The sequence below is a fragment of the Pan troglodytes genome, chromosome 13 (genome assembly GCF_028858775.2).
Source record: "Pan troglodytes isolate AG18354 chromosome 13, NHGRI_mPanTro3-v2.0_pri, whole genome shotgun sequence".
Taxonomy (NCBI): Eukaryota; Metazoa; Chordata; class Mammalia; order Primates; family Hominidae; genus Pan; species Pan troglodytes.
Window position 1 is genome coordinate 28,521,237 of NC_072411.2, and position 21,136 is coordinate 28,542,372.

The 21,136-nt window shown below is 46.4% G+C and overlaps 1 protein-coding gene, 1 non-coding gene and 1 pseudogene across 2 annotated transcripts; 1 reads left to right on the plus strand and 2 right to left on the minus strand.

Annotated features, from left to right (window-relative positions):
- Positions 1-1,589: 1,589 nt before the first annotated feature.
- Positions 1,590-3,090, minus strand: LOC100613432 (E3 ubiquitin-protein ligase ZFP91-like; annotated as a pseudogene).
- Positions 3,091-6,337: 3,247 nt separating this feature from the next.
- On the plus strand, positions 6,338-6,443 carry LOC112208456 (U6 spliceosomal RNA). The gene has a single exon (XR_002942938.1). It is a non-coding gene; the product is annotated as a U6 spliceosomal RNA (small nuclear RNA).
- Positions 6,444-7,366: 923 nt separating this feature from the next.
- On the minus strand, positions 7,367-19,169 carry POLR2D (RNA polymerase II subunit D). Its single transcript, NM_001251959.3, is given in 4 exon segments — positions 7,367-9,293; positions 11,604-11,699; positions 13,956-14,136; positions 19,042-19,169. Coding segments are annotated over 4 exon segments (429 nt in total). The 5' UTR covers positions 19,115-19,169; the 3' UTR covers positions 7,367-9,214.
- Positions 19,170-21,136: the final 1,967 nt, after the last annotated feature.

Here is a 21,136-nt window from a genome sequence, read left to right on the forward strand (position 1 = left end):
TGAGGATGTGTTAAACTCTGTATTAATAAGGAGAATACATTTGGGACATGCATGGTCTCAGGGTGTTTATATGACTTGGGAAACAGAAGTTGGTCTGAATTTACAAAGACATCAGTCTGTGAATCTGGAAGTATTCCTGTGCAGGGCCCATATTAGTAGCATTACAAAATATAAATATTGGAAACCTAAAAGGTGAACATGTTGGGTTTGTTTCCTTCTTCTGTCTTCCTTTCCTTCTTTTTGCTTTTTAATCAGATGGGGTCTTGCTATGCTTCCCAGGCTGGTCTCTAACTCCTGGGCTCAAGCAATACTCCTGCTTTCGCCTCTGAAAGCGCTGGAATTACAGGCATGAGCCATGGTGCCCAGACTGAAATTCAACAGACAGGTTATATGCCCACTGAAAAGGCAAAATTAATTAGAAAAGAGGTTATTGGCTGGGTGCAGTGGCTCATACCAGCACTTTGGGAGGCCGAGGTGGGCGTATCACTTGAGACCAGGAGTTCAAGCCCAACCTGGCCAACATGGTGAAACCCCGTCTCTACCAAAAATATAAAAATTGGCTAGGCGTGGTGGTGCGTGGCTGTAATCCTTGTTACTCCGGGTGCTGAGGCAGGAGAATGGCTTGAACCTGGGAGGTGAGACTCCATCTCAAAACAAACAAACAAACAAAAGGTTATCATCAAAAGATTAATCTTTTCACTATTCCCCAATGTTTCCTTAAAACAGTTTTCATAATTTTGCTTGACAGCATTAGTGATAAAGAGGCAGACTTTATTTATTTATTTATTTTGAGACAGAGTCTTGCTCTGTCACCCAGGCTGGAGTGCAGCAGTGCCATCTCAGTTCACTGCAACCTCCACCTCCCGGGTTCAAGCAATTCTCTGCCTCAGCCTCCCGAGTAGCTGGGATTACAGGCACCCGCCATCACACCCAACTAATTTTTGTATTTTTAGTAGAGACGAGGTTTCACCATCTTGGCCAGTCTGGTCTTGAACTCCTGACCTTGTGATCCGCCCACCTCAGCCTCCCAAAGTGTTGGGATTACAGGCGTGAGCCACCGTGCCTGGACTAAGAGGCAGACTTTAATTTTTACTTTATTTATTTATTTATTTATTTATTTGAGACGGAGTCTCGCTCTGTGGCCCAGGCTGGAGTGCAGTGGCGCCATCTTGGCTCACTGCAAGCTCCACCTCCTGGGTTCATGCCATTCTCCTGCCTCAGCCTCCCGAGTAGCTGGGACTACAGGCGCCCGCCACCACACTCAGCTAATTTTTTGTATTTTTAGTAAAGATGGGGTTTCACCATGTTAGCCAGGATGGTCTCGATCTCCTGACCTCGTGATCCATCCACCTCGGCCTCCCAGAGTGCTGGGATTACAGGCGTGAGCCACCGCGTGTGCCCGGCCTTAATTATTTATCTTTTTGAGACAGAGTCTCACTCTTGTCGCCCAGGCTGGAGTGCAGTGGCATGATCCCGGCTCACTGCAACCTCTGCCTCATGGGTTCGAGCAATTCTCCCACCTCAGCCTCCCGGGTAGCTGGGACTACAGGTATGGACCACCACGCCCAGCTAATTTTTGTATTTTTAGTAGAGATGGGGTTTCACCATGTTGGCCAGGGTGGTCTCGAACTTCTGACCTCAGGCGATCCACCTGCCTTGACCTCCCAAAGTGCTGGGATTACAGGTATGGGCCACCGCGCCCGGCCTCATGCTTCTTTATGTGCCAATTAAGAGACGCCTTTTGCCGATAAGTAAATTTACAGATCTCACATTGTAATAACGGCTTCTCGCCAATGTGAACAATCTGGTGCACTACCAGATTGTGGGAACTCTTGAAGGCCTGAGCACAGTATTCACAGACAGAATCCCTTTGATCTGTATGATGTTTGGCATGTCATAGAAGTTGCTTCTGGAGCCTACAGAGTAGTCCACAGGAGGGATGCAGACATACATATTTTTTCTTCAACAAATGCTATTTAACGTGGTGCTGTCAATAGCCAGGATGGGCAAGGACAGTTCCACATCCTTCCATCTCACAACGGACATACTGGGTTGCAGGCTTTTTTCTCCTTCTGGGTAAATGTGGACTTTTGCCATCTTTCCATCTTCTTCCTCTCTTCCTCGGAGGTTCCTTATCCTTCCTAATTTCATTCTCCTCTTCTTTCACCTCTACCTCTACTTCCACTTTAATTTCCCTCCTCTCCTTCTCTCCTTTCACCTTCCCTGATTTTCGCGTGGCTTTGGGGTTTCCCTTTCTAAGAGGGGTTTGTAGGTCTCATCTCTTGGGTCAACTTTGAATGGCATCTCCTCTTCACTGATTAATCTCTTCTTCTTCCTCCTTGCTAATGCCACCTGGAGACTGATGCTCTTCTCCAACATCATAATCGAGTTGGTCTGTACTTGGTTCTGATTTGCAGATGAGCTGCAATGAACCAGTCTTGCACCGAGAGCTTCAGGTGTTCTCTGTATCACCATGAGGAGAAACACATGTCCTGCTCCTACTGCACCATCCCCGGCTAGGTCTGGATGCAGCAATGTAAACTTCCCGAGGGAGGGCAGAATCATCTTCCTCTTTTTCTTCTTTGCAATCTTTATCAGTTGTTGGCATAGGAGTCGTGGACTCTTCTTGCCCTGAACTGGAGGTAGGGATTTTGCGGCCTGGGGCTGCTGCCTGGGGACATCGGGAGGCCTGGCACGGGGGGCTGCTCCTCCCGCGCTGGGATACTCGGCCTTCCTCTGGTGGGATACAGCAGCCCTGCCTCGGTCCCGACCTCCCCTCAGCCCGCGGCTGCTAGTGGTCCCTGCAGGCGCCACCACCGCCTCAGACGGCCTTTGTTGGGGGGCTTGTCAGGAGCTGCCTTGGCCGAAGAGGCAGACTTCTAAAAACAGAATTTAGGGTACATCGAAATATAGGACTCAATGAAAGTGACATGCATCTTTTGATCTCAGAATTTGGGGGATCGACGTTTGATTAATGTTCCTGTTATCACTGCTGCTCTTGTGGGCATTGTTCATCTTGCTGAAATTCTCTTTGATCTCAGTGCCCTGCAGGTCATTGTTGGTAGCTAAGAGCTGCACTGTCCAATACATTAGTCACTCACCATATGTGACTATGAGAATTTTAAACTTATGGTCGGGTGTGGTGGCTCACACCTATAATACCAGCACTTTGGGAGGCCAAGGCAGGCAGATCACCTGAGGTGAGGAGTTCAAGACCAGCCTGGCTAACATGGTGAAACCCTGTCTCTACTAAAAAAATACAAAAATCAGCTGGGCGTGGTAGCGGGTGCCTGTAATCCCAGCTACTCACGAGGCTGAGGCAGGAGAATCGTTTGAACCTCGGAGGCGGAGGTTGCAGTGAGCCGGGATCGTGCCACTGCACTCCAGCCTGGTTGACAGAGGGAGACTGTCTCAAAAATAAATAAAATTTAAGCTTAAAATCCAGTTCCTAAGTCATTAGCCTACCATATGCAGAAGCTCCATGCAGCCAGTGGCTAGTACACTGGACAGTTCAGATATGGGATGTGCCCATCTCAAAGGAAGCTGTCTGACAGCTTTGCCTTGCGAATCTTTCAAAATTCCCAGTTGTCTCCTAGGCTGTTTCCCTCACCCCTATCTCACGAGCTCTCTCCTCAAATTCTGTAATTTCAGGTATTCTTGTTTCTCCTTGTAGCTCCACACTGACGCTATTCAAAATGGGGGCTCAATAAACATTTGCTAGTAAGTACGCAGTGCAGGCCGGGCACGGTGGCTCGTGCCTGTAATCCCAGCACTTTGGGAGGCCGAGGCAGGCGGATCATGGGGTCAGGAGATACAGACCATCCTGGCTAACATGGTGAAACCCCGTCTCTACTAAAAATACAAAAAAATTAGCTGGGTGTGGTGGCATACGCCTGTAATCCCAGCTCTTGGGAGGCTGAAGCAGGTGAATCGCTTGAACCTGGGAGGCGGAGGTTGCGGTGAGCCGAGATCGTGCCATTGCACTCCAGCCTGGGCAACAACAGTGAAACTCCATCTCAAAAAAAAAAAAAAAAATACGCAGTGCCACACAACGGAAGGGAGGCATACACCGCTGCTTTGAACCTGCTCCATGTTTGATGGACTCTAGCAGATCTGCCCCTACTCTGCTGTCATTGAATGTGCATTCTCCTTGTTTAGTTCCAAACTGCTCTTCCGCTGATGGAGAGAGGAGAGCCGGGTGTAGGCACAAATACTGATCAGAATCTACCCAGGACCTGCAGTCTCCCTAGTCCCATCTCCCATTCAGGAGTTGCAAACAGGTACTTTTATCTAGTCAAAGATCTTTACAGAAACTTGAGAGCTGTAACCACATATATTTCCTCAATATTTCTCACCGCAATTGTTAGGTTAGACCCTGACAACTGAGCTACACCACTACTGGGACTGACCCTTGACCCAGAACTCTCCCCAAGGAAAACTTCAATATGAGCTGGATATTCAATAACATGCAATACTTGTCAGTGTTCCTAAGTGCTATAGTGCCCCATTCCTAGCAATGAAATACAGATAAAGCAAATAGCATGTTATCCGTTACATCAAGATGGTGAACACACAGGTATCAATGTACTAGTCTTTCCAGGTTTTCTGTAAGTATAAAATTTTTTGTAAAAAAATTATCTGACACCAGTGGCATATTTAGTGCTTTTTATTAACAGTATTACTAAGGCAACTCATCGATGCTGAAGTCCCATCTAGTATGCTATTTTTCATGCCTCAGGTCTAATAAATTTTAATAAAACCAGAATGACTAGATGCTATGGTCTGAATGTGCCCCCTCCCACCCAATTGATACATTGAACCCATCACTGATGTAGTATTAAGAGGTGGGGTCTTTGGCAGGTGATTAAGTCATGAGAGAATATCCCTCACGAAGGGGATTAATGCCCTTATAAAAGAGGCTGCGGGCTGGGTGCAGTGACTCATGCCTCTAATCTCAGCATTTGGGAGGTGGAAACAGGTGGACTGCTAGAGGTCAGAAATTCCAGACCAGCCCGGGCAACATGGCGAAACCCCGTCTCTACAAAAAATAAATTAGCCAGGCATGGTAGCTCGTGCCTGTGGTCCCAGCTATCCAAGAGGCTGAGGTGGGACGATCGCTGGAGCCCGGGAGATTGAGGCTGCAGTGAACCTTAATCATGCCACTGCACTCCAGCCTGGGCGACAGAGCAAGATCCTGCTGTATCAAAAAAAAAAAAAAAAAAAAAAAAGCCTGGTCCTTCCATCCCTTCTACCATAAGGAGTTGTTCATTCCCTATGGAAGATGCAGAAAAAAAGGCACCATCTTGGACCAGAAAGCCGCCCTTGCCAGACACTGAACGTACCAGCACCTGGATCTTGCATTTGCCAGCTTCCAAAACTGTGAGAAATAAATTCCTATTATTTATAGGTTACCCAGTCTAAGGTATTCTGTTACAGCGCAGGAACAAACTAAGACACTAAAACTTTCAGAAAGACTTATCTGGTTAATTTAGCTTTCTGGTGAAGTGAGGGTTTGACAACCCATCTTTTTGTTGTATCAGTATGTTCCCAAATTCTTTCCTGATTTTACACAGTACAATGAGCCTAACAATGTTTCACAAATTGTGCAAGGTCTCCTAATAGCTATTTTCAATAGCAATATGCTGTCCTGCCCTGTAAACAATTTTTGACTGTCTTGCAGAATAGCTGACCAGGCTTTCAACCTATAACAGCATGAGGTTGCTTTACCAAGTTCCCTAGTATGAGCTGCTTTTTATTATTTTATTTTTTTTCAAGATGGAGTCTCGCTCTTGTTGCCCAGGCTGGAGTGCAATGGCATGATCTTGGCTCACTGCAACCTCCACCTCCCGGGTTCAAGCAATTCTCCTGCCTCAGCTTCCCAAGTAGCTAGGATTACAGGTGCCCGCCACCACACGTGGCCAATTTTTGTATTTTTAGTAGAGACAGGGTTTCACCACATTGGCCAGGCTGGTCTCGAACTTCTGACCTCTGGTGATCCACCTGCCTCGGCCTCCCAAAGTGCTGGGATTACAGGTGTGAGCCACCGCGCCCAACTGTGAGCTGCTTTTTAAATCTGCTTTTAATCACCTTGATAAATACCACTGATTAGTGCCTAACTATGTGCCAGAGCATTATATACTTCAGTATTCTCAGGTAGCTCACAGAACCCCTGGCACATAGGTGGAAACGCCAGTAAAGATGGTAGCACCGTGCTCCTCAGCTGCCATCTAGCACATGCCTGGATCGTCTGGGCTGCCTTCCAAGTCTCTTCTTCCCATTCCACTGCTTTAGTGCCAATCAGCAGATGTAAGTGCCTCTCTCAAGAAATAATTCTGCAGTACTCACTTTGGCAGCACATATACCCAAATTGGAACAATATAGAGAAGACAGCATGGCCACTGCCCAAGAATGACATACAAATTCATCAAGCATTAAAAAACAAAACAGTTAACTGGAGATTTGGGTAAGCAATTTCACTTTTTTTTTTTTTTGAGACAGTTTCGCTCTTGTTGCCTAGGCTGGAGTACAATGGTGCAATCTTGGCTCGCCACCCCCTCTGCCTCCCAGGTTCAAGCAATTCTCCTGCCTCAGCCTCCAGAGTAGCTGAGATTACAGGCATGCGCCACCACGCCCCGCTAATTTTGTATTTTAAGTAGAGACGGGGTTTCTCCACGTTGGTCAGGATGGTCTCAAACTCCCAACCTCAGGTGATCCGCCTGCCTCGGCCTCCGAAAGCGCTGGGATTACAAGGGTGAGCCACCACGCCTGGCCCAATTTCATTTATTTTCCAAGTCTGATACTATCAGTTGGTAGGCTACCAAATTCTTGCACTAATTTCTATGAAGCAAACTGACTTAATCATCTATCTATACTAGCTCATCTGCCTGAGATGCTAAGAATAGTGAACATTTACTGGAACATACTATATATCAGACACCTCTAGGCTCTTTGTAATAATTTCCTCTTCATTCAACCTTCTCAAAATACCCATGGGGCAGATACTATTATCCATATTTCACAATTGAGAACACCAATGAGGCTCAAAGAAGCGAAGTTGCTCAAGGATAAAAAGATTGGCCGGTGGCTCACGCCTGTAATCCCAGCACTTTGGGAAGCCGAGGTGGGAGGATCACTTGAGGTCAGTTCAAGACTAGCCTGGCGAACGTGGTGAAACCCTGTCTCTACTAAAAACACAAAAAATTAGCCAGGCGTGGTGGTAGGTACCTGTAATCCCAGCTACTTGGGAGGCTGAGGCAGGAGAATCACTTGAACCCAGAAGGCAGAGGTTGCAGTGAGCCAAGATTGCGCCATTGCATCCTGGGCAACAGAGCCAGACTCTATCTCAAAAAATAAATAAATAAATAAATAAAAACAAGAATTTTTTATTCTTGCCTTATTTCGTAGCAAACATAAAACCATCCTGATTTTAAAAGCCAACACTGTTCTTTCTCCTTTTTCCTTGGATCACAAGTTCATACAGAGTCAAGCAAGTGCCCCAAAGAAAAACCCCAAAATTGAAAACAAGTGTATTCCCTTCAGAAAAATCAAAGCTAGAATGTTTAGCTATTGAAGTGTTTTCCCCCAGACTGAGATCAAGTGACTTCACTGCAGTGGCTCAAGAGTGGATGACTCCCTCCTTCCAAATAAAGCACTTATTGCTAATTAGCAGGCCAGAGGCTTAGACTGGATCCCTCATAATTGGAGACTTCAAAGTGTTCAGAACTTCAAGCCTGGCCTATGAAGTAAAAAAAAAAAATTTTTTTAAGTAGAATTGCAATTTTATTTTTCTCCAGAGAAGTTTTTCTTCAGTCCTTAACAACTCCGCTCCTTATATGGGCTTTGGTGGAGGTCATGGGGCAGCACCTGCAGGTCTACGTTGGGGTGGAGGTGTTTGGTCCTTGCCTGCTTCATGAGCTCAATTCCTGACCACTGTGCTGTGAATGGCACAACTCACATGGTAATGTAGCTTCACATCCAGCCTGGGAAGTACACAGGCGTCAAGGATGCTCATTTCAGAAACATCGCTGACTGCTGCGGCCTCTACGTTTCAAATGATGAATTTCTTAGTAGCCTTGTCATTGGGCACACAACCACCACAGTTCATACAGCAAATGGGCTGCAGTGAACAGTGCACACCTGGTTGTGGACCTCTTTGGCACGACCATTGTTTCTTCTTTGTTATCTTGGAGGTGCAGGCCCAAGAAAGATGAAGTAAAAATCTTAATTTGAGGGTGACTAAATGAATCCTTCAAGACCACTTACCCCAAATCCACATTCTGCAAGACAGTTCAAGAAGAAAGGCAAAGTAGCCATCTATCTCAAGGGGCTATGGGCTCCACAATACTTAGCACTTGTCCCCAAGTGTAAACACTTCCCATGGCGTGCTTCTTCCGTCTCCCAGGTTAGGCACAACGATGCCAAGGTGCTGTCATCGACACTCCCATCCTTTAAGAATTTCAGGCCAGTTGTGGTGGCTCATGCCTGTAATCTCACCAGTTTGGGAGGCCAAGGCAGGGGGATCACTTGAGCCCAGGAGTTTAAGACCAGTCTGGACAGCATAGTAAAACCCCACCTCTATAAAAAATTTTAAAAATTAGCTGAGAGTTGTGGTGCACACCTGTGGCCCCAGTTATTTTGGAGGCTGAGGCAGCGGGGTCAAGACTTCAGTGAGCCATGACTGTACGACTGCACTCCTCCGGCCTGGACAAGAGTTAAGACCCTATCTCCATTATTAAAAAAAAAAAAAAAAAAAAAAAAAGCATTTCAAACTAACAGCGGTTTAATTCTTCCTTTATTATCTAGGTAAAACTGGTCTTTCTCTATAAAGTCTACTATGTTCTGGTCTAGTTTCAAAAAGTATAAACACCCTGAAATTAAAACATGAAATATTAAGAAAAAAGATGATGTGGAGGCCAAAAACCAGGAATGAGGTACTCAACAGTGTGGTTATGTGACCCCTCATCTCACACTTCGCAGAGGCACGTTCAGGAAGCCACTGGCTGCCACTGCACGAGGCTGCTCCAAGATTCCATGTCACCTGGGCCTGTGAGTTATTTGAAACAGCAACCTAACCCCACGTCAAGCTGGGCTGTTTTCTCCAAAGGAATTCTCAACTGTCTTCAACAGAATTTCTGTGCAAGTCAGCCCCAGACAGTGGGAAGGTGGTGTTATGCCTGGGGATGTGGTTTCTCCGAGCAGCAGTGATGTTTGGAGATTAATACTGAAAGCTGCGCTTTGTCTGGATATCATCAAGAATCTGCTGCAGTTCCTCATCTTCAAACCGTCCCTCCAAGCTACAAGAAAATGAAAAGAAATGAGTGATTTGGCGACTGGCAATTTCCCCACACTCTTCTTTGAGGCGTGCTAATCTACTGCCCACATCTCTAACACCTTTACCTTTCATCTGGATTTCTTTTCCACTTTTCCTGATAAAACATTACAAAATATTTCAAACATATAAAAGATAAAAGGTATAAAAAATATACCTTTACAGTTAGCCCCACTTGACTTAGAGGTTTTTTTTTTTCTTTTTTTTGAGATGGAGTTTCGCTCTTGCCTCTTAGGCTAGAGTGAAGTGGCATGATCTCGGCTCACCGAAACCTCCGCCTCCAGGGTTCAAGTGATTCTCCTGTCTCAGCCTACCAAACGGAGTCTTGCTCTGTCGCCCAGGCTGGAGTGCAGTGGCGCAATCTCGGCTCACTGCAAGCTCCGCCTTCCGGATTCCCACCATTCTCCTGCCTCAGCCTCCCAAGTAGCTGGGACTGCAGGTGCCCGCCACCACGCCCAGCTAATTTTTTGTATTTTTAGTAGAGACAGGGTTTCACCGTGTTATCCAGGACGGTCTCGATCTCCTGACCTCGTGATCCGCCCGCCTCAGCCTCCCAAAGTGCTGGGATTACAGGCGTAAGCCACCACACCCAGCCCTCACCCAGCTAATTTTTATATTTTTAGTAGAGACGGGGTTTCACCACTGGCAAGGCTGGTCTCGAACTCCTGACCTCAGGTGATCCTCCTGCCTCAACCTCTCAAAGTGCTGGGATTACAGGTGTGAGCCACCACACCTGGCCAGAGTTTTTTTTTGAGACGGAGTGTCGCTCTATTGCCAAACTGGAGTGCAGTGGCGCAATCTCGGCTCACTGCAACCATCACCTCTCGGGTTCCAGTGATTCCCCTACTTCAGCCTCCCGAGTAGCCGGGACTACAGTCGCACACCACCACACCCAGCTAATTTTGTATTTTAGTAGAGATGGAGTTCCACCATGTTGGCCAGGATGGTCTCAACCTCCTGACCTTGTGATCCACCTGCCTCGGCCTCCCAAAGTGCTGGGATTACAGGCTTAAACCACTGCGCCCAGCCCAGAGTTCTTTAATAAGCAGGAAAAGTGGATGGCTGTGTACACTCTCCTAGACCAGTACCTTCCCTCCTTCCCCAGAAACAACCACCATCCTCAATTTAGTATTTATCATTGCCATACATTTAAAAAAAATTTGTTTTGCCATACATATTTTTATACTGACTACACATTTATGGATACATAAATAATATGCAGCATAGTTTCAAACTTTATAAGAAATGGCATCATACTGTATTTATCCTTCTGCAATTTTTTTCCTCAAAATTCATTCTGGCATATGTTGATATTCCATGTGGTTCTAGTTCATTGATTTTTTTTTTACTGCTGTATAATAAACATTGTATGATTATACAATGATTCATTTATCCATTTTCTTACTGGCCAAGAGATTATCAAATTTCTGCTATGATTAGCAGTGGAGCATGAGGCTGGGCACTGCAGCTCATGCCTGTAATCCCAGCACTTGTGAGGCTGAGGCAGGCAGATCACTTGAGGCCAGAAGTTTGAGACCAGCCTGGCCAACATGGTGAAACCCCATGTCTACTAAAAACAAAACAATGCAGCAATGAACACTAAAATATACGTCTCCTTCTAAACTTGTGTGAGTTACCTTTAGGATATGTACCAGGAATGGATTTTTGGAACTTGGAGTATATTCATCTTTACCAGACATAGCCAAATCACTCTCCAAAATGATTGTTCTAATTAACACTCACAATCCTACCATCAGCGTACAGAAGTTCCAGCTGTTTCATATTTTTGCTATCACTTGGTGTGGTATAAAACCATCATTCTCACACACTGTTAAAAGGGCACTTTCGGCTGGGCACGGTGGCTCACGCCTATAATCCCAGCACTCTGGGAGGCCGAGGCGGGTGGATCAACTGAGGCTGGGAGTTCGCGACTAGCCTGACCAACATGGAGATACCCCATCTCTACTAAAAACACAAAATTAGCCAAGTGTGGTGGTGCATGCCTGTAATCCCAGCTACTCGGGAGGCTGAGGCAGGAGAATCGCTTGAACCCAGGAGACAGAAGTTGTGGTGAGCCGAGATCACACCACTGCACTCCAGCCTGGGCAACAAGAGCGAAACTCCGTCTCAAAAAAAAAAAAAAAAAAAAAGGCACTTTCATTCAATATTGGCAATTATGTACCCAAATATATTACGCATACACATTTTAGACACACCAATTCTATTTGTAGGAATTTATCCAGTATACAGAGAACTTATCACAACTGGTACTAACCTTGGGATTAGAGCCTTGGACTCCTCAGCAGTCTCTGGGCAAAGGTTGGCCAAACAGGCCAACTCAAACTTATGAAGCTTTTTCTGGAGTAGCAAGCTAATCAAAAGGAAAAAAAAAAAATCAAAACAATCAAAAACAAATAAACAACAAAAATCAAAGAGTAATCAACAGGAAAAAAGGGATCAAACGTAGCTAGTATTTAAAAATAGCTAGACGGCCAGGTGTAGTGGCTCACACCTGTAATTCCAGCACTCTGAGAGGCCAAGGTGGGTAATCACTTGACGTGAGGAGTTCGAGACCAGCCTGAGCACCATGGCGAAACCCCGTCTCTACTAAAAATACAAAAATTGCCAAGGCGCACTGGCTCACGCCTGTAATCCCAGCACTTTGGGAGGCCGAGGCGGGTGGATCAACGGAGGTCAGGAGTTCAAGACCAGCCTGGCCAACGTGGTGAAACCCCATCTCTACTAAAAACACAAAAATTAGCTGGGTGCAGTGGCGGGCTACTCCCAGCTACTCGGGAGGCTGAGGCAGGAGAATTGCTTGAACCCGGGAGGCGGAGGCTGCAGTGAGCTAAGATCGCGCCACTGCACTCCAGCCTGGGTGACAGAACTAGACTCCGTCTCAAAACAGACAAACAAACAAACAAACAAAACCAAAAAAACAAAAAACTAAAAAAATTAGCCGGGTGTGGTGGTGTGTGTCTGTAGTCCCAGCTATTTGGAAGGCTGAGGCATGAGAACTGCTTTAACCTGGGAGGTGGAGGTTGCAGTGAGCCAAGATCGCACCACTACACTCCAATCTGGGTGATGAAGTGAGACTGTCTCAAAACAAAACGAAACAAAACAAAAAAAAGGTAGAAGAGGCCAGGCTTAGCAGCTCATGCCTGTAATCCTAGCACTTTGGGAGGCCAAGGCAGGAGGATCACTTGAGTCCAGGAGTTCAAGACGTCTTCAGCCTGGGCAACATAGTGAGACCTTGTCTCTAAAATCAATGAATAAATACATAAAATAAAAATAGCTAAGGGAGACTTGACATGTTCCTAATACATAGAAATGATCAATACCCTCAATACCCTAACATACTCATTACACATTCTAAGTAACAAAATATCACATGTACCTCATACATAGGTACAAATACTATTATCTATCTATCTATCTATCTATCTATCTATCTATCTATAGGCTGGACATGGTGGCTTACCTCTAATTCGAGGACTTTGTTTTTTTTGAGATGGAGTCTCACTCTATGTCACCCGGGCTGCAGTGCAGTGGCACGATCTTGGCTGACTGCTACCTCCCTCTCCCGGGTTCAAGCAATTCTCCTTTCTCAGGCTCCCAAGTAGCTGGGACTACAGGCATGCGCTACCACGCCCAGCTAATTTTTGTATTTTTAGTAGACGAGATTTCACCATTTTGGTCAGGCTGGTCTTGAACTCCTGACCACAAGTGATGTGCCCATCTTGGTCTCCCAAAGTGCTGGAATTACAGGCATGAGCCACTGCACCCGGCCAATCCCAGCACTTTGGGGGGCTAAGGTTGGAGGATCAATTGAGGCCAGGAGTTTGAGACCAGCCTAGACAACATAGTAAGTCTCCCCATCTCTAAAAAAAATAACAAAAAAAGTTACTTCCCCACTAACAGTACCATTTAGATCACACATACTGGACTTACACAAAATATGACAGATTCATATTTGAATCTGTTCCCAGACTGGAGTACAGTGGCACAATCACAGCTCACTAAAGCCTCAACCTCCCAGGCTCACATGATCCTCCCACTTCGGCCTCCCAAGTAACTAGGACCATAGGTACCTGCCACCACACCTGGCTAATTTCTGTATTTTTTTTTGTAGGGACACGAGTTTCACCATGTTGCACATGCTGGTCTTGAACTCCTGGCCTCAAGAGACTGGTCCACCTCAGCTCCACAAAGTGTGGATTACAGGTGTAAGCCACCACACCTGGCTGAAATTCTGGTCTTCTAAGTTGCCCAGGTTGGAGTGCAGTTGCGCAATCTCGGCTCACTGCAACCTTGGCCTACAGATTCAAGCGATTCTCCTGCCTCGGCCTCCTGAGCAGCTAAGATTAATGGTGTGTACCACCAGCTAATTTTTTGCATTTTTAGCAGAGACGGGTTTTTGCTATATCGACCAGGCTGGTCTTGAACACCTGGCCTCAAGTGATCTGCTGCCTCAACCTTCCAAAGTGCTGGGTGTGAGCCACCATGCCCAGCCTAACATTATTTTACTTAAATTCACAAGTGACACCTGGGAAAGGGGGAGGGGACAGCATTCTACATGCAGTTGTCCAATGGTTTGGATTAATAAAAACTTTCTTTTAGCACTCACCTACGAACACTGGCAATGGTCTCTCTGTTTTTGAAACGACTGAAACGGGCTGTGTAGTTTAATGTTTTCATGAAGACTTCTGAGAGCTCCTGTTCATCCTCTGCACTCTCATTCTGCTGCTTTCGATGTTCCAGAAGCATATGAACTTCTGAATTTAGAAGTGTCTCAGCTGTTTCAAACTCTATTTGTGAGAAGCATAAATGGCAGCTGAAAATACTCCTTCAAAAGTTTGCTTCTAAATGTTCACTGTGCATTTGAACATTTCTCCGCCCCTGCAGAAATCGAGGGGTTTCCTACTCCACATCTGCTTTTTTTTGAACTTTTATTTTAGGTTCAGAGTGCATGTGCAGGTCTGTACTACAGGGAAAATGGGTGTTGTGAAGGTTTGGCGAACAGACTATTTTGTCATCCAAGTGATAAGCATAGTACTGATACATAGTTTTTCAATTTGTACCACCCACCCCCTCAACTAGGCCTCAGTGTCTGTTGTTCCCTTCTGTCCATATATACTCAAGGTTTAACTCCCACTTATAAGAATGTGAGGTGCTTGGTCTTTTGTTCCTGTGTTAATTGCTTAAGTGAATGGCCTCCAGCTCCATCCATGTTGCTGCAAAAGATATGATTTCGTTCTTTTATTTTTTTTTGAGACAGAGTCTCAATCTGTCACCCAGGCTGGAGTGTAGTGGCATGAATACAATTCACTGCAGCCTTGACCTCCCTGAGCTCAGGTGATGCCCCATCCCCATCTCAGCCTCCCAGGTAGCTGGACTGCAGGCACACGCCACCACACCCTGTGTGTTGTTGGTAGAGATGGGGGTTTCACCACACTGCCCAGGCTGGGATCTCCTTCTTTTTTATGCCTGCAGCTACTCCACATCTTTAAGTTCACCCACAGTTACATACCACAAGGCACAGTTACATAACACAAGGCACAGTGGAGTTCACGAGACACTAACATTTAGCTTGTCTGAGCTAGATTCTGACACCAAAAACCTGACCTAGACATGCTACTAAGTAATAACACATAGACTAGTTACTGATTTCAAGAGTACACTGACAATTCCTTCCCTCTAGCCGGCATCAGCTCATCATCTTCCTACTTCCATAATGCTAGTATTATACTCTCAATTTTAAGAATTGTTACATGTTAAATAGGGCCAAGTGTCTGGAAATAAATATAATGTACCCCAAAATCTATTTTTGTGCACACACAAATGTTATAAGCAATTTTTAAGAATTAGGTTTGAGAGAAAAAGAAACCCATGGCCCCTTTTCATAATATACGGCTACCTTCTACATTTCTACAATAGTTCTGTTAAAAAATGCTGTTACCCTTGGGAAAATCATTCTCTCCCTTACGTTCCTGCAGGATCTTATATTCCTAATGTTTATCTCAAAGTATTAGAGATAGTTTTTATCTGCCTTTCTCTTAACAGTGAGTTCCCTTAGAGTAGGAACCATTCATAAACATGAATTCATGTTTATAACCCCACACTGAAGAGGAAGCAACAGTGAGGAAAAGCCAAAACGACTTGCAATTTCACATTTACATGTGCTATGGGTCTGTTTACTATCAGGGAAATCACTAACACCTCCCTCAGAGTAATGCCTTCCCATTTCTCAAGCCAGGTAACTGACAAGAGCTTCATTTTCCTTTTACAACACAGACAGTTTTAAGTGGTGGGTCAGGAGGAAACTGTATTTTTATTTGAAAGGTACTCATTGCTACTAAATAGAATAGGCTGCCAATACAGTTGGAGCACTATTGAAATAAAATTAAAATATAAATTAAAAAATAGGTAACCAAAAACTATTTTCTACCTGAGGGCAGGAGAGTTTAAACGAAAACCTCAGAACACCTTCTTTTTCAGTCTTCTAGCCTATAACAGGGGATGTACTACAGTGAGAGCCTATTTGTATACCAGGAAACTTACCTCTTTTAATCCTTAACACTGAGGCAGTATAGGTACAGAAGAAACTACTGCCTCACAGCAATGAGTAGAGGAAAAGGCATTATATATCAGGACTGCAGAACCTCCAAACTCTGAAGTGACAGTAACAAATGACATCAGGCCAAAAAAAAAAAAAAAAAAAGGGAAGCAGCAGCTAATCAGTTACAAATCTGTTTGTTGGAACTTTGATGCTTTTACAGGTCCTGGAAAAATCAATGTTAAGAGATGCCTCCCAGGCTAAGAGCAGTGGCTCACGCCTGTAATCCCAGCACTTTGGGAGGCCAAGGCAGGTGAATCACCTGAGGTCAGGAGTTCGAGACCAGCCTAACATGGTGAAACCCCATCTCTACTAAAAATACAAAAATTAGTCGGGAGTGGTGGCACATGACTGTACTCCCACCTACTCAGGAGGCCGAGGCAGAAGAATTGCTTGAACCCGAGAGGTGGAGGTTGCAGTGAGCCGAGATTGTGCCACTGCACTCCAGCCTAAGGCAACAACAGTGAAACTCCGTCTCAAAAAAAAAAAAAAAAAAAAAAAAAAGAGATGGTCCCTTTCTGCACTAAACCAAATTACTTGTTAAATGGAAAGGAATGGAACTTTTAGGACACCAGGAAACTGGTCAACTGTCCCTATTTCTCATTAAGAACAATACCCAAGTACTACTAATACATTACCCTCATTCCCTTCAACCAAGGAAGGTCAAGGCAGCCAAACTGTAACTCAGAGGGCCTAGGAAAGTGGTGTCTGAGACCTACCACAGAGCTTTTGGGAGGCATTCCCAGGATTCAGCATCAACAAAATGGGGATGGGGGAGGCAGTTCAGACACTTTTGTGTAACTATGGAGAGGAGGGATCCAAGACTTCTCCCCATGGCTAATCCCAAGGCACATTTTCAAGTGAAAGCGCGCACACGCGCGCACATACACACACACACACACAAAATTTATTTAGAAACAAAAGGAAATAGATCAGGGGATCTGCCTGTTATTTTCTCTTGTGCAAATATTTTAAGAACAATGGCCATAATTAATCTCTGTTGCTAAAAAAGGAAAAACAACTCCTTGGCTGTATGTCATCTGGAAATTTTACCGAGGATACGTCATTACGACCATTAATAGGCCAGGTGCAGTGGCTCACACCTATACTTTCTAACACTTTGGGTGGTCGAGGCAGGCAGATTACCTGAGCCCAGGAGTTCAAGACCAGCCTGGGCCACATGGTGAAACCTTGTCTCCACAAAAAAATACAAAAATTAGCCAGGAGTGGTGGCCTGCACTTGTAGTCCCAAGTATTCCAGAGGCTGAAGTGAGGTGAGAGGATTACCTGAGCCTAGGGAAGGTTGAGGCTGCAGTGAGCTGTGATCACACCACTGCACTCCAACCTAGGTAGCAGAATGAGATCCTGTCTCAAAAAAAAAAAAAAAAAAAAAAAAAAAGGCAGGGCGAGGTGGCTCACACCTGTAATCTCAGCACTGGGAGGCCAAGGTGGGTGGATCACTTGAGGTCAGGAGTTCGAGACCAGCCTGGCCAACATGGTGAAACACCGTCCCTACTAAAAACACAAAAATTAGCTGGGCATGGTGGCGGGCGCCTGTAGTCCCAGCTACTTGGGAGGCTGAGGCAGGATGGCTTGAAACTAGGAGGGGTAGGTTGCAGTGAGCCGAGATCACATCACTGCACTCCAGCCTGGGTGACAGAGTGAAACCCTATCTCAAAATAAAATAAAAAAAAATAAAATAAAAAAAAAATTAACAACTAAAATAGTAAGTTCTAACGTATTAAACCATAAAATACAAAAAACACATAATAAACATTTTTTCATTTTTATATTTTTTATTTCTTAGAGGGTAGTATTTCCGTTTTAATTTTAAATTTATTATTTTGCCAGGCAATGGCTCACATCAGTAATCCCAGCACTCTGGGAGGCCGAGCTGGGTGGATCACCTGAGGTCACGAGTTCGAGAACAGGCTGGCCAACATGGTGAAACCCCAGCTCTACTGAAAATACAAAAATTAGCCAGGTGTGGTGGTGGGCACCTGTAATCCCAGCTACTCGGGAAGCTGAGGCAGGATAATCACTTGAGCCCAGGAGACGGAGGTTGCAGTGAGCCGAGTTCGTACCACTGCACCCCAGCCTGGGCAACAGAGTAAGACTCTGTCTCTAAATAAGTAAATGAATGAATGAATAAAAGAATAAGATAGGTCAGGTGCCGTGGTTAACTTAAGCCCAGGAGTTTGAGACCAGCCTGGGCGACATAGTGAGACTTTGTCTTTACGAAAAAAATTTTTTTAATGGGCCAGATATGGGGGCGTGCATCTGTGGTCTCGGCTACTTGGGAGGCTGAGGTGGGAGGATAGCTTGAGCGGTTGAGAGGTTGAGGTTGCAGTGGGCTCTGATCTTGCCACTATACTCCAGCCTCGACAAGAGGGCGAGACCCTATCTCAATCAATAAATCAATAAAGTGTAAGACAGCTGTATACATTTTCAAGTTTTTAAGCTGAGGACCTCATCCCTAGGAATACCCTCCCCAACCACTTAAAGTGCGTGCGTGAGAAAACTCAAGGCTGCCAAAATAATTTGTTTGTTCCAGCCAACAGCTGAAGATAGGACTCTGTCTCTCTGCCTCTGTGGGAGGGTAGGGGCCTAACTTCGACAGGTGCGCCAGTCAACAAACCAAGCTGGGTTCACACGGACCAATCCTCCTCTTCCCGCTTTTTTACATTTCTCACTTCCCCGACTCCCCCGAGCCCCGCTCACCACATCCTTATTCCCTAATTCTCCGTTAAAACGCCCAGAGGTTCTGTACTAATCGAAGTTGAGTTCGGTTCACGCTGGGCTCTTTTCCCTAGTGCAACAGTGTATTACTGTTTAAAAATCTGTCCTTACCACCTGAGTGTCCGGCTTTGTTTATCTTTGACACAGGTCCCCGGAACTTCGCAGTTTGTTATCACATAAAATAACCCAGTTGCCCAGGCGGTCCCTCCCAAGGCCATGTTCCCTCCCCAGCCCCACGCCGCGCCGGGGCTTGCCCAAGCCGCCGCTGAGGCAGGGCTTTGGGCGAAGCGCGCATAACGCCAGGCCTGCGGCGACCACGCGAAGTGGCGCGGGGGAGTCTGGCAGCCCCGAGCCCAACCTTTAGGAAAGATGAGCTGTGAGGCGTCCTCCTCTACGTCGCCAGCCCGCGGATCGCTGCCACCCGCCGCCATCGCCGCTCCGCGCCGCGCGCCACCACCAGCGCCGCCGGAAGCAGAAGCGCGGAGCAACGGCCGCGGAAGGGGCGTGGTCTCGGGAGGGGCCCCGAGGGGTGGGCGGGGCCGGGAGTGCGAGCCGGACGGGGCGCAGCGAGGGGACCGGTTGGTGAGGTCCTGGAGGCTCCCCGCCACCGAGGGGCGCCCTGCACTCCCTCTCTTCTCCCATGCTCCTCGCCGCGCAGACGTCCTGGGGCAGGTCCCTACGCCTTTCTGGACGGAGGAGGTCAGATGAGATGCAGGAACGCCTGCTGATGGAGAGCAGGGCAGCCGGCTCCGAAAGTGCCGGGTCCAATTTCCTTCACCGACTTAAACTTCTAAAATTTTATTGATTTGTGGTGGATTATCTGATACTTCTGAGTACGCGGACAATGATATTCAGAGGCTTTTACCACACGTCTGTTGGAACATTTGGGTGATGCGTAGAAAATTAAGCAAATGACGGCCGGGCGCAGTGGCTCACCCTTGTAATCCCAGCACTTTGGGAGGCCGAGGCGAGGGGATCACCTGAGGTCAGGAGTTTGAAACCAGCCTGGGCAACGTAGTGAAACCCTATCTCTACTAAAAATACAAAAATTAGCCGGGCATGGTGGTGGGCGCTTGTGATCCCAGCTACTGGGGAGGCTGAGGCAGGAGAATCGCTTGAACCCGGGAGGCAGAAGTTGCAGGGAGCTGAGATCGCGCCACTGCACACCAGCCTAGACGACAGAGTAAGACTCCGTCTCAAAAAATATATTTAAAAAAAAAGCAAATAAAAAATGATGCTGTTTTCGACACTGGAGAAAACAAAAGGTTGTACAATAAGGTAAATAATCATACCTTATTAGTCAACAATATCTTAGCTCATTAGTCAACAATGTTTAGATGGTCATATTGTAAACTCTGTTGATTTAATAAAAAATGAATTGTGCCGGGCACGGTGGCTCACGCCTGTAATCCCAGCACTTTGGGAGGCCGAGGCTGGAGGATCGCTTTAGCTCCGGAGTTGAAGACCAGCCTAGACAACATAGTGAGACCTCGTCTCTAAAAAATACAAAAATTAGCCGGGCATTGTGGCGCGTGCCTGTAGTCACAGGTATCGGGGAGGCCGAGGCGGGTGGATCGCTTGAGCGATGCAGTGAACTATGATTGCCTCGCTGCACTCCAGCCTGGGCAACAGAGACCCTGCCAAAAAAAAAAAAAAAAGGCAAAGTCCAGGCGCGGGGGCTCACGCCTGTAATCCCAGTACTTTGGGAGGCCGAGGGGTTGGGGGTGGGGGGCAGATCACCTGAGGTCAGGAGTTCGAAAGCAGCCTGGCCAACATGGTGAAATCACGTCTCTACAGAAAAAAAAAAAAAAAAAAAAAAGCCGGGGCGTGGTGGCGGGCGCCTGTAATCCCAGCTACTCGGGAGGCTGAGGCGGAGGTTGCAGTGAGCCGAGATCGCGCCACTGCATTCCAGCCTGGGCGACAGCGACAGAGTGAGACTCTGTCTCAAATAATTTTTAAAAAGCCTTAAAAAATTAAAAAGTAAAAAATGTAAAACTGAAGAAAAAGAAAACCTTTAGAAGGCAGTCCTGGGAATCCTGTCTGGCCTGTGCAGCCTGATCTCCTGCGAGGGCTCGTCCACAGCGTCTTGCTGTCTTGCAGTGCCGGCAATGTGGTCTCCCACCACCTGAGAAGTTCCCTCCTCCAGGGCATGCTCTTTGCTTCAGCACTGCTTCTCTAAGGAACCTGCCCAGACCTGAAGGGCTGGCCACGCCCCCTTTCACGTACTCAGAGAAGCTGAAGGTTCCGGAGGGTTTGATGCTTGCCGGTGTTCCCCTGTACACCCAGCACTGAGTGACAGGCCAGATAACCACAGCTGCCCAGCCACTGCACCATGTGCTGGGGTCTGGGCAAAACATTTACTATTTTTACTTTTTACCTATGACTTCTCTAAGGTCAGGTTACTTTGGAGATTCACAGTCCTGTCACAAAGTAGGAAATGCCTTATAAATGGC